General features: G+C 57.0%; 1 protein-coding gene across 1 annotated transcript in view; it reads right to left on the bottom strand.

The window, feature by feature from the left end:
- Nucleotides 1-2,896: 2,896 nt before the first annotated feature.
- Nucleotides 2,897-13,624, bottom strand: part of FHDC1 (FH2 domain containing 1) — a 29,045-nt gene continuing 18,317 nt past the window's right edge. Inside the window, exons 8-11 of the mRNA XM_004685332.2 lie at nt 12,370-12,440; nt 10,126-10,243; nt 6,874-7,038; nt 2,897-5,240 (exon numbers count right to left, since the gene is read on the bottom strand). Coding sequence (XP_004685389.1) covers nt 3,210-5,240; nt 6,874-7,038; nt 10,126-10,243; nt 12,370-12,440 — 2,385 coding nt within the window. The 3' untranslated portion in view covers nt 2,897-3,209. The remainder of the gene's footprint in view (nt 5,241-6,873; nt 7,039-10,125; nt 10,244-12,369; nt 12,441-13,624) is intronic.

Below are 13,624 nucleotides of genomic sequence, written 5' to 3'. Positions count from 1 at the left end.
CCCATGCCGGGTGGGAGGCAAGAGAGCCTGCCCTCAGGTGCAGTTATTCAGGTGTGCACCTCAGAAAATTCAGGGTTCTAGCAAAGTCCCCCAGAGCCTGTCCTACATACACATGCAGAATCCTGAGCGACTCGGCCACGAAGGCCCGGCAGGCTCAGCTGTGTCTTTGGAAGAGCGAACGCCGATGCCTGTGAAGGCGGAGCATGAGAGGAGAGAAGGCTGCAGGCGCCCCTGAAAACACCAAGTCCATCTGGGTTCACGTTGGTAACCCCTGGTGCAGCAGCGTGGGGTCCAGGCTGGTTCCGGCACCCCAAGCCCTGAGCACGCAGGCCAGGCTGTCCACCGCCGGCCAAGGCCCCCGCGCCACTCGCCTTCCCTCTGCTGGCGCCTGACCGTGGCTCCTGGCTCCTCCCACCCACGTGGGGATAAAGCCGGAACAAGGGCAGAAGTAAGTGGCGAGACAGGGGGAGGGCGGCTCTCCACAATTGCCCTTTCTTTTCCAGCCAGCACTGACACCCATCCCGCCACCCCTCCGCCTCCCTCCGCCCGCTCCTCCGTAGGCCGCCGTGGGGGTGAGCTGCGATTTCCCAACTGTGTCCTGGGCCAGCACACGAGGCCACTCAGGAGCAGATCCAGACCTGCCGGCCCACGTCGATTACACAAGCCTTGGCCTGGAACGCGGAGCAGAGCGAGTAGGCACGAGGCCCCGCGCATTCCACCGCGGCCGGCGTGTCTGATGCCTGCAGGGTGCCCACGGGCCTGGCGCGGCTCCCGCTCCTGCAGGCGCCCGCCCGGAACACCCGCAACCCGGTGTCCGCTCTTACGCCCTCCGAGGGCCGGGCGAAGGAAGGGGAGCTGGGGGGTCTTTCCTCCCGCAGCCAGAAAGGGGGGCTGGTCTTTGCCCTTTCTCCCATAGATGGTTAGCTGATGAACCTTCAAGAATTAATTCATGTGTAAGGGGAGCTTGTACATACCATTCAAATGAGCACACAACGTGAAAACAGCAAACCACAACTCCCAGGATATAATAGAAACAGGAGCCTAATAGAACACTCAAGCCCAGCAAAAACAAAAAAAAAAAAGAAAGAAAGAAAAAGGCTGTTGGCTCCGATTCCTCTCGAACCCCCTTCCTCGGGCACCCTTCTTCTCTCTGTGCTGATCACAAACTTGCTCACTGCTGGGGACACACACAGCCACACCCCCAAAAGAAGCCAGGATAAATCTTAACTCCCATAAACAGGAACTTTATTAAACTGCATGTTACATAAAAGAACATATAAATGAGCCTTTAAATACATTCATCTTACACAAATTTATATAGAAATTTATTTACATTTTTTTCTTATATACTTAAATTATATTTCCAAGCTTACTACCAATAAAAGGTAATAAAATGATCACCTGCTCACACAGATGCATACACAGTTGTCCACAGGGCGAAGTGAGACACCACATTCAGCTTACTGGGTTCTAAGCAAGAACCCAGTCGCAAGCGCTCTCTTCTGGGTGCATCTCTGCAGCAGAGATGCCGGGGGGTTTTGGGGAGCTGGTTGTGGGCACAGACTGCGACTCTGGGGAGCTGGGAGGACCCTGGGGGCCCCCAGTCGCACAGCCTGGAAAACGGCTTAGGGAGCGGGAGTGACCAAGGTCACCGTTATCGGTGATCAGCAGGGATACGGACCTGGGTTCCTAGGGTCCGGACCCCATCACTATCCATAGAGCCAAATGGTCGACCCCTTCAGCCATGTCCTACCCACCGCGGGCCCTGTTCTAAACGTTGCGGAATGCATGGTTAATGATCTGACGGGTTGGGCTTTTGAGGCGAACACGTGCGGGGTCCCCTGCCCTGAGGAGCCAGACACACCTGCTCAGGGCTGCCACAATCAGGTGTCTCCCGTCCTCCACCTTCGAGCACGCCGTGTCCATCTGGCTCCCCGGGGAGCCCACAGTTTCCGGGACGGGGGGGGGGGGGCAGGTGATGTTCTCACATGCCTAATCCCATCTCCTACTGCCGGATGTAGATGGAGGTTTCGCTAACATGACCAAAGTGAGAAAGGGGGAGCAACTTTAAGCTGTCACGAGTTCCATTTCCCCAATGTGTCTCCAGGGGAGAAATGGGCACTGGTTAGGAAAAAGACATGTCTTCCCTTCTTTTGAATGAAGCCTGACTTTTCCCTCCAAAATTTACCTGATGACATAAGTTCTTCTCAAAGGAATTGCACTGAGGCGGGGGTGGGTGGGGGCTGTTTTTAAAGCCTGTTTTTCTCAGGGTTTAAAAACCACTGTAACCAAAAACAAAAAACAAAAAACAAAAACAGAAAAACAAACAAACACGTGACATTGAAAATACTGTCACGGCATGGGGGTGGGGGGGTGGGGTGGGGGGTATTTCTCCCTGTAACCAGAGTGAACAAAAGTCTTAGCAGCCTCCACTGTTTTATGACAGATTCACAAATGAGAACGCCCAGCATGGACAAGGTATGCTCAGCTCAACAGTCCCTGACGCCTTTCCATTCAACATGGTACTTCTAGATTCTGGAAAGCCCGGCATTCTCCGAGGGCTGTCACCCAGCCGCTGCGGGGGCCCCCAGAGTACCCGCCCTGAACACACAGAACTCCGGGTGCCCATGGGAGACCATCCCCCCCTCCCCGCCTCAAGCGCCTTCACCCAAGTCACCAGAGGAGAGAGGTGCGAGGCAGCAGGCCTTGAAGGGGACGGTGGCCGCCACAGAGCACCCCGGGCCTAGAGTCCAGCTGCCAGCAACGGACTGTGCAACCCTGAGGCCAGGGATTAAAAAAAATCTTCCTAGTAAGGGGTTTTCCCCTGTCTCCCTCCCCCCTCCCCCTGGGAGGCAGTTCACTCTGCCAAAGGAGCCAACTAAAATAACATTTCCATTTTATAATAAAAAAATAAGTCTTTGATATACAAAAAACTGGCCAGGCATCTTTTTCTACTCGTTTCATGAGAAGGTCCCCTTAGGTGTCTGAGTCAGCGGGTCTCTGGGGGCGAGCGGGTGGTGGGGTGCCAGCCCATCACAGTAGTCACTGAGGTTGGGGTTCACAGTGGGAGTTGGCGCAGCAGGAGGACCCGGGCTGGAGCTTCAGTGACACCGGCCTCGCCAGCCGTCCAGGTGGGGCGCGGGGTGTCGGCCTCTGCAGCAGCCAGGCTCCCCATCTGGACCCCAGGAAGGGTGACAGGGCAGACCCCGTCACTTCCGCAAGGGGTTGAGGATTTTCCCCAGCGTGGTCCTGCTGGAGTCTTTCGGCCTGAGCGACGCCCTGTCCCCAGGGCCTCGGCCCTTCAGCGCGGCTTCTGTGTTGACCCGGGGCCCTGACTCCGCAGGCACTGGGCTCTTCTGGGGGGCCCGGGCGCTGCTGGCCCGCCGCAGGGCACTGCTGTCTTTGCTGGTGGTGTCTTCGGGGACACCCTTCACCCTCAGCTGCCGCTGGGAGACTGTCCTAGTGATGGGTCTGCCCACGGGGGGAGGGTCCGTTTTCATGAGCCGAGAGGAGGAGGCGACAGTGTTTCGGGCAAAGCTTGGGACAGGGGGTGGGGCCCGGGGGGTGACGGGGACCGGAGGGGGCTGCAGCTCGTCATCGTCGGGGCTGTCGGGGCCCTGGGAGTTGGGGCGGCCGATCTTGATCTCTTCGGGCTTCTGCCTGGGGACGTTTCTGAGGGGCTTGGCGCTGGGCTTCTTGAAAGAGCCCCGGTGTGGCAGCGAGGGCTCCTTCCCGGGCCGGGCGCTGACCGATCCGCTGGCCCGCGGCAGCCGCTGCTCCTCCGTCCCCGTGGAGGGCCTCCGGGGCGACGTGTCCGCGGTCCCCTTCACGGAGCTCCGGCGCAACCACGGCGCCTCTGTGCTGCTGGGGGGCTCCCGTGGGGGCCGCTTCCAGCCCCCCGAGCCCCGGCTGGACCTGGAGATGGGCACCACCTTGCGCATGCTCTCGCTCTCCGAAGAGGTCAGGGTCCGCACGGGCTTGGACCCAGCTGCCCCCGGGCTGCGCCGGGCACCCCCGGGCTTGGGGGCGCCAAGGGGAGCCTCTTTGAGGGAGTTTCTCTTTGCTGCAACCACCTCCTTCCCCTTGCCCAGCCTGTCCCTGGGAAGGCCAGCCTTGGGGTTCGGCCCGCTTTTCCCGGCCACAGCAGCAGGGGCCGCACCCGTGGGGCTGGGGGTGGAAACCTGGCTGTTCCCCGGCTCCCCAGCCCCAGAAGACACAGAGCCGTCCCCCTCGTCGCCCGCTCCGGGCTGCCCTCCCTCGGGCCTGCGGCTGGCGCCCTCTGCGCAGTCCACGGTCAGAGAGCAGCCGGTGGTGTCGGAGATGTCGAGCAGACGTCCCGGGTCTTCCTTCGGAGGGTCACTGCTGCCCACGGGCGCTGGGGCCGCGCTGCTGGGCTCCAGGGCAGCCCCGTCCTCCTCCAGGGCCGAGAGACGCCCCTGGGCACCCCTGTCCACAGGCACCGGGCTGCCCTTGCTGACCGCTGGAGACTGCAAACTCCTGTCCTCCGGAGGTGCCAGCTGCACTGGGTGGACCTCATTCAGGGTCAGCTGCACTGTCCCCTCGGGCTGCCTGGGGCTCTGGAGCTCGAACTGGGCCAGCCCGGTGACCAGCTCGTGCTCCCTAACCCCCAGAGCCAACGGCGAGAGTGGAGGGGACCAAGCCGGGCCCAGGCCCACAGGCTCACTGTTCCTCTTTCGCAGGACACTGACCCCTCCCCGGCCGGCCCCGGGGTCCGCAGAGGCAGGGTCCCTAGGCCAGGGCGCCGGGAAGGGCCTCCTCCAGGCGGGCGGCGGGCGGGCGGCGTCCTCCTGGCTCTGCGGGGCCTGACGGCTTTGCGCCTGCAGCCAGGCTGCGTCCCTCCGGCCTCCAGGCTCCGTCCAGGCTGCCATGGGCTGGGCCTGGAGCGGGCTGCTGCCCGGCAAGCTGCTGCGCTGGCTGAGCGGCTCGGGGCTGCCCGTGGAGCCCTCCAGGAAGGTCAGCAGCTCCCGGTCGGCAGCGGTGGCCAGGGAGAGGCGGGAGCGGCGGGTGTTGGGGGGCCGGTGGGAGGGGCTGACGGGCCCGGTGTGCAGGAAGGGGGGCAGGTCCTCTGCGCCCTTCTGGCTCAGCAGCTCCATGTCGTTCTCGCTGTTGCTCCTGCCGAACCCGCCCAGCTCCCCCGCCGCCCAGGACCGCCGCTTCTGCTCCAGCTCCTTCAGCCGCCGCTGCTGCCTCTGCTCCTGCGCCTCCCGCTCGAGGTTGTCCTGAGGGAGGGTCCAGAAGAAGCGAAAGCTGCATGAGACGCCCGGGACCCTCGTGCAGCTCCAGAGCCGCCTCCCTGGAGACTCCCACGACTGGGACCTGCTGGCCGACCGCCCTGCGGAGGGGAGGGGCCTGGCAGGAGCACGCGCCACCCCGCAACCTGAGATCTTGTGGGGTCCCTGGGCCCAGCCTGCAGCTCTAAGGCCCTGCGCCCTCGGTGTGGGCTGGGATGGCGCACGCAGCGTCTGTGCCAGGCGGTCGCCTGGCTCAGGCAGAGGGCACTTTCGGAAAGAGCTCTCAGGGCGACAGCAGAGAAAAACAGCACAGTGTTGAAAAGGGCCCCAAATGGACCCGTGTCTCAAGGACAGGGTTTCACACACTCATGCCTGCACGCACGCCCCTGTGGGCGCCTCCTTTCTCAGACTGCACCGGGCAGAGGAACCCCAGCAATGCCACTTTGCCCTGGCCCAGGGGCACTCGGCCCGCGACCAGGAGAGGGGATTTGCTTCCTAAATCCTGCCACCTGGCACGCCGGAGTGCCTGCCCCCCACCAACGGCTGAAGCCACACCCCCGAGCTGGCTCCCCGCCTGGCCCTGCACTTTCCGTATGCCCAAGTCACAGAAATGCGCTTGCACAACCCCGGTCCGTTCTGTTTGCGCTGTTAACTCGACAACCGGCCGCCAAAGGGACTTCCCCTTGCAGGTCTCTGGGAGGCTCTGGCTCTGCCTGGTCACCCCGGCTTCTCCCGCGGCTCTGGACTCGGACCCCCGCCTTGCCAGGGTGTCTGCACGCACACATCCCCGGGGCCACACCCCAGCTCAGAAAGAGTCAACTTGGCCCCCCACCCACCCCGCCTCCCTCGCTGTGCTCACTGCTTGGAGTAGGGGTGTCCGCCTGGCTGGCTCCCTGCTGGAGCGAGAAGGGAGGGGTGGGGGGCTCAAGTCACTCTGGGCTCCCACTTAGGGCTGGAGAGAAATTGCACCAGCCCCCGATGAAATTCTGCAAAGGACAAATCTGCCCTTCAAACACAGGAGGGATGATGCACAAGTATCTGATTTCTCATCTCCGCTGAGGGGACGTGAGGTGGGTGTTTCTCACTGAAAGCTTTATGTGCAAAGTCAAGTACCCAGAGAATTTTCTGGCTTCCGTACTGACCTCAGAGATTACTGGGATCAGAGCCTGATGGGCAAGAAAAATAGCTGCTATTGTTAGCACTTCGGACAGCAACGACTCTTCAAGATTAGAGAGTTCCGAAGCCTGACCTGGGCCAGGGCAGATCAGGTGGTCTGGCCATGGCTACGGCCCTTGGAAGGGGTGAGGGCCTTCCAACGATCCCACCCCAACAGAGGTCTCCCCGAAAGAGGATATTCTCTCCTGCAGACAGGACTTTAATCCAGTGACCGCCATCGTAAATACGTGCCCCGGAGCAAAGGCTTCCAGGACCTCGGCGCCAGTGGTGGTGTAAGCTGCTGGACCCTCGCGAGCCACAGCCGCTGGCCACGCTCCCTGGGCCCAGTCCCCCCGAAACCACGGAAACGCTGGACCATCTTTCCGCCATGGGCAGACGGCTGGGTCCGGGAGGGCGGCAGTGAAAAGACACAACTCTGAAACCCCCGAGACGCCATCGGCCGTACCTTAACCGCTTTGTTGAACTTGACACAGAAGTCCCTAAATATCTGAAGGCATTCGTCCAGTTTCATGGTTTCTTTGTCTTCGCAGAAAAAGTCTATCAGGGTGTGGGCCTCGTCCCGGAGCTCATGTTTCAAGTACTCCAAGTCCCTCAGCTTTTCCGTGGCACACTGCAGGAAGACAGACAAGGCGCGGTGAGCTGCTGAGGTGCCCGGCACCCTGTCCAGTGCCCGGGAGACTGGTGCTCCTGGCTGAGCGTTGGGTTTCAGCAAAGAAGATTCATGGCAAGTCCAACGTGCTCAGTGCCGAAGGGAAAATGAACCCCAAAAGGGCCCCAGGCAAGGTGAAAGCGGGTGAGGCTGGGAGATGATGAGCTTCAACCTGTGGCAAAAATGCCACAGGGGAACTGTGGCTTCGGCAGGACCCTCTGTCTCTGGCCTGCCACATCCTCTGTGGTTTGATGGTTTACCTAAGGCTTCCACGCCACATGTTTGGACTGACAAGCTGCCCTGTCCTGAGGACTGGAAACTCAATACCAGCTGTGTCAAGGTCAGTGTCACCCCCAAGGCCCAAAGCCATCAGCCAGGGCTGCTTCTCCAGGGTGTTTCTCCAAGTTCCCTGGGAAACTGTCCTACAGTCCATGCTTGTTACCCCCTTGACAAAATACCGTAGGCGTGGGGTAGGCTCACTCTGCTATGAAAGCAGGGGATTCCGTAGGGCACCCGCAGTTAGCAATTCTGCCTGTACAAGCCCACCCCCTTCTTCATTCAATGTCCCTCAGGCTGCTCCAGGACCCTGCCCCCCACTGAGAGAAACCTGCCTTCCTCCAGGGAGCTCTCCACCCTTTTGGATGGGGCTCTGCTCCGGTCAAGCGCACAGCAGCGCCGCCAGAGAACAGCCCAGTGACACACAGTGCCAGGCTGGGGTGCCAGCAGCCCGCTGGAGGCGCCGCAGCCTCAGGAGACCGACATTCGGGGTCACACCGGGGCCCCAGGTTGCCGGACTTTTCACTGGTGGGCGAGGCTGATGTGAGAAGGGACGTGAGAAGCACATCACACGTTCGCGTTTTCACGAAGGCTTATACCTGAGAGACTTCTTTAAGGGTGGGGGTGGGCCTAGGACGTGGGGTGCTCTCTAGGAAGTGGGTTCAAGGCAGGGTATCGCAGCTTAGGCATTAGTTCAGAACTACAGAACACATGGGGAAATTCGAGAAGACTTCAGCCTCATTCACTCCCTGCTCCTCTTACATCAGACCATTCAAGAGGTGGTAGAAAGCGAAACTATTCGGGAAACCAAATATCAGAGAAAGTAACCATCTGAGTTAGCGGCCCCAGGCTGAGTGTGGGTTCACTCTGGATTTCTCTTTATGGAGAAAAGGGTATTAATGAAAAGATAACTCTTTGCCTGTCATTCTTCCACTGAGGTTAAGGTGGATTCCAGCCAAGACCAGCTCAACTGCAAGAAAACAGCACTCCTGACAGGATCCGCCCCGGGGCTCGGTCCCCACCTCTGTCTCCCCCAGGTCCTGTGGGCAGAAAAGGCCACGGGGAAACACAGCACCCTGCAGTCACCTCAGGACTTGGAAAACTGAAATATGAATATGGGTGTAGAGAATAATATGTTTGCTAAGCGCTATTTTTAGATCCCTTCCCACAGCATCAGGGCCACAGAGGAGAAAGTCCAAAGTCACACGATCACTGGTGACTGATGGCAAATTAGCAGAGGTGGTACCATGCTCAACTTCCCACGCCAACCTGGGCTGACCGGTCAAAGTTCCAAACCAGTTTGCTCTGTTTCTCCCCCAAAAGGTCATAACACGGAAAATGACTTGCAAATCTGTTGCTATCATTTCAACTCAGAAATCTTGGTTGGTTTCCCTCCACTTAGAGGCCAAAGTCCCGTGATTTCACCCCGCATTCAGACCTCCAGGGCCCGGCCCTACCCGAAAGAATTGTGTCTCCCGACTTAAAAAGGCACTGACGTTATTAAAAAAGAAAAATAACTTGCTGTGGGGGACATTTCACTCACAGAGGTAAAATGACCAGAAAGGCGTGCGTAGAGCTCAAAGCTGTCCTCAAAGAGCCACCCAGAGGGATGGCTGAGATAGGGCCAGCTTTTACGTCACCCTTCACGTACTGCTCAGTGTAAGGTGTGAATATTTAATTAAGGGCTGGGGGGTGGGAGATGAGACACGGAAACTCTAGTCTCCAGGGGTGACAGGTTTTCTCCTTGAATCCCATGTTTATTGTGTGAATGTGCTTCCCGGGACAGTTTTCCTGCTATCAAGTGTCTCTGTGCTGGGTTGGCTTTGTTGTTTCACTTAAAAAAAAAAAAAAAAAAAGTGCATATTCAAGAGGACAGGAATTTTGGTTAAAAATGAAGAAAACACGGAATATGTGTTGAATGGTAAAGGCAAACTCACAGCCGAGCTAATAAGCGAAATGAGATGTCGGCTGACGGAGCTGAAGCTTGGGAGACTCGAGGCAACTACGAATAAGTGATACAGACATCAGAGCTCACTGCTCCCTCCCGGCCCACAGGGTGCCAGCCCAGGGCTCGGGCATTTAAGGAGCCCACCGGCCTACCAGCCCACCAGCCCACCAGCCCGCCAGCCCACCAGCCCGCCAGCCACTAGCCCGCCAGCCACTAGCCCACCAGCCACTGAGGACTACATTTTTTGAAATAAGGAAGATAAAAGAAATGACGTCAGACTCTGAGGAGTGAGTCACAATGAGCTGTCACAAACATGTCCACTCTGCTGTTTTCTGTTGATCTTATTTGGACACACCCTGTGGGGCTGATGTCTTGGGGTGCTGATAGGCACGGGGAGCCTGTGTTCTGTTCTTATTATAAAACATGCCAAGACGCAGCTTGTTTCTTCCATAAAAACAAGGGAAGGACAACAGATGGTTCTCGGGTGTGTTTACTGCTTCTGTCCAGAATGTTGATGGAGAGACAGGAATCGCTAAAACCTGGTTTTAGAACCAAACCCTGAGCTGCTGCTTCAGCCCCCTAAGCTGGTGGAAACAAATCACTAAGGCCACAGGGAGGGTCAGCCCCTGAGCAGACACCTCGGCTCAGGCCACACACGCCGTCTCCAGAGAAGGGGCCACTGAAAGAGTGAAAGTTCCTTGCACCGACCAGGGAGGAGCATGAATGGGAACTGGCTGCTTCCACAAACACCCGCGCAAGTCTAACCAGCTCGGGGTGCCCCTGGCAGGTGGGACGAGGGGGGCTGGCTGGAATGCACCACGAACCTTCAGGAACCCTTTCATCTGCTGACACAGCTCACTGTCCCACTGGATGTTCTCCTCCAGAGACCTCGTCCTGGCAGACAGCGAGTGCAGCTCCGCCTCCGTGCTGTCCAGAGACAACCTGGAAGAAGAAGGGGAGGTGGGCAGGCGGTGCTGGGGGCCGCCTGCTGTGGATGCGTCGGACAAGACCAGCCCGGGTGAGGCGAGACCAACGTGCGGAGGCCGCTGAGATGGCCTCGTAGTGAGGGCTCCCCCGGTGCTGTTGAAGAGGTGATTCCTTCCTCAAGATGCCACCTGTTCAAAGATGGCGCGAGATAACCCAAATCTCGGGGCTTGTGAGGCAATGTACTGACCGGCCTGAGCACCTCTGTGCCACAAGCCCTGGCACTGAAAGCTGGCAGAACTCAGGTTCTTACACTCCCCTCTGGTCACTAAACACAGACACAAAAGCTTCAACTCCGGAGACGCTGGGCAGCTATGCTGAGCTGCTGAGCTTGGGAGAGGGGGCGCAAGGCGAGGGGAGATGCCCAGGGCCTGCAGCTCTAGCCTAGCAGGAACTGGCACAGCTGGAATCCTGCAGGGCAGGGCATCTGGGCTGAGGCTTTTGTTATAAACCTCAGATCAAGGGCAGCGAGTGGGAATGGTGTTTTTCACACCCAGTAAAATGAAGAGTTACTAACCAGGTGGGATCCAATTAGCATCCACACACAGGAGGTGCCCTGCTCCCGCCATCAGCCCACTGTGCCATGCACCCAGGTCTTCAGCGCCGTTGGCACCCACCTACAACCACACCCCCCTAAGGGGGACCCCACTTTGTGACACATCAACAAGCCTTACTGGATAGGGCTGTTTCTACGCGAGCAGCTGGCTGGCCTTCCCCATGGAATGACTCTGATCACAAGTTATCCTTCCACAAACGCAATGGTTAGTCCTCTCTGTAGACGTCTCTTAGCTTTTTAACACCGATCAGAGGAAAACTCATCATATTTCTTTCAGTAATTCCACACCAGAACAGTTGCTATCTCCTAAAAGATGTTTATTCTTTGGGGGTGGGGGGGGCAATCTGATCTGTAAATGTGGACTGTGAGTTGCTCACGCCTCTGGGCGGATAATCTCACGCTGGAGGAGACTTGTAATCTGTGGTTAGATTTTCAGAGTCAGGAACCAGGGTACCCCAGCCAACAGGGCTTAGCTTGGCAAAGTCATGAGTCATGTGTTTGTGTGTATGGCTCAGGGCTGTCCTTACTGGATCCAGGAGCAGGGCCAACCTGAGAGGCGGAGAGGGGTGCCGGGGGAGCAGTTCTGCAGAGACGACGCTGGGTCCCTCTTCCCAGTGAGCCAACTGCGCCACGTCCCGTGAGTAGCCTAAGGCAGCAGCGCTGGCCCCGGGCAGTCAGCAAACGCTACAGATCAGGATTTGTTTCCCGAAAAGCCGGTCAGTAAACACTGACCCCTGGACGCATGGATATGGACTGCAAATTTCAAAGCGTAAAACTCCACCTCGCAGGTGTGCAAGGAGCGGCCCCATCACCACATCTGCATTAGCACCAGAAGCAGGTCGAAGGGTGTGAACAGAGCTCAGTGTTCGGCAGATACTTTCTCTGTCAATTCCACTGACTACTTTAGAACCAACCAGGTCCTGTCGGTCTTTGGTAAGGTTCCAACTTCTCATGTGGCAGAAAACAAACGTCCCCTGCTCGTTGACAAGGACACAGGAATGCACGGCCTCGGGATGGTTACTGGTGTATACAAACGTCAGGCTGTGTGGTTGAGCTCGGGCTTTGGGCGTGGTTACATTTCTCAACACAATGTGTATGTATTATACATTTCTTAAAGTACAATGTAATTCTTAATGTAAATTCTTAATGTATCTTAATGTAATGTAATTTCTGAATTTATAGATATAAATGTGCAATACATATACCCATGTATTATATTACCCATGTATATGTATTATATATTTCTTAATGTATCCACACCCAAAAGATAGAGCTCCCTTGTGATAATTCATCAGAAGAGCCTGCAATAAGGTTTTTTAGATTTAAAATAAAGATTGTTTTTTTAAAATCCCCAAATTCCAAAGGAGGACAGCGCACACACCTTGGGAAGCAAATGAAAGGCAGTTCCGAAAGTTCAACAGGATAAAGCTTTTAAAAGCTCAAACTTGAACCCGAAGCGGTTTTTATGAGAAGGCAGTTTAAGAAAACCCTTGAACCTCACAGTTCACTTTCGGCCTTCCCTACTTACCTAGAAGCCTCCTGCACGTAATATAACTTTTCAGAAAACTTCAGAAGAGTGACATCTTTCTTCTGAGCTTCCTGGAAGGAACACAGAAACAGAATTTTCTCTCACTCAATGGATAAAGCTGGAAGGAAAGAATTTTCTCAGGAAATAACTTTCACAGAAACTTTAAATCGCCGTTCTCACTTTCATGCTTGATACGTTCAGAGCAAGACCCCAAGACAAGAACTCTGGTTCTGATGTCCTTGGGAAGATTTACCAGAAACTCCCACTCTCGCAGCACATTAACTCCTCAGAGGAAGCCATGCTGATGCGAAACACAACTTGAGTGCGCGAAAACTCAAGGGAGAGAAGAACTCAAGGGAGGACGACTGAGCACCCAGTCGCCCCGCTCACAGGCCACTTGTGTCTACAAGGCGCCTCAGACGGGCCGAGATGCCTCAGCTGTCCAACCAGTCTGTACGCTGAGCTTAGTCAAAGGCGCACAGGGTGTCTCACTCTCCACCTGTCAGAGTGGATGAGGGAGGCAGGGGGAAAGGTGCAGGTACTAACGCAGGAAGCTTCCCCATGTGGGCATGTTCCCAGCACAGAGCAAGGATGGGAAAGGCCTCCCGGGAGGCCACCTGCGAGGAACGTGGGTGAAGAGGACATCTGCTGTGGTAATGTCCTGAAAGGAAACTTTGAAATGAGGACTGAGGTCAGCGTGCCCCTGTCTACCTAAGAATGCAGTAATAACGGGGTGCGTTATTTAGAGAGCTCACTGGCGGCCACACATTGAGCTAAATAAGCACCTGGTGGAATTATCTCCTCCAACCCACTCAGTGACCTGCTTGGGAGGTAAATATGAGCAGTCCCATCATTAGATGAAGAAATCGAGGGTCTGCAGTTAATGGCTACCAGAAGGGAAGGGGGAAGGAGGGCAGGAAAGTCAAGCTAACAGAAAAGTGGATGCGCAGTGAAGGAAGGATCTGGACCGGAAAGAGAACACAGTCGTCACGCAGAGGCTGATGAGCGCCATGTGCCTTCCTCTGTGCCGTAACTCGGTGTCATTCAATGAAAATGCGAAATCAGGCCCTCCCTGGTGGCGCAGCGGGTTAAAGCGCAGCACTGAGAATCTAAAGCTGCTTCCGCATGAGTTCGATTCCCGCCTGCCGCCTGCCCCGGAGGAGACCACATGGCGAGGCAGATTTCTCCTGACCCGCCCGCTGCTCCCCTCAGCAGTGTACTTCGTCGATCTGCCTGTTCTGCTCCCCACTCTGTC

Source organism: Condylura cristata, unplaced genomic scaffold (genome assembly GCF_000260355.1).
Source record: "Condylura cristata isolate star-nosed mole 26May11 unplaced genomic scaffold, ConCri1.0 scaffold00018, whole genome shotgun sequence".
In the NCBI taxonomy this organism is placed as follows: Eukaryota; Metazoa; Chordata; class Mammalia; order Eulipotyphla; family Talpidae; genus Condylura; species Condylura cristata.
The sequence above is the reverse complement of the archived record's forward strand: the minus strand, read 5'-3'. Positions and strand labels throughout refer to the sequence as shown.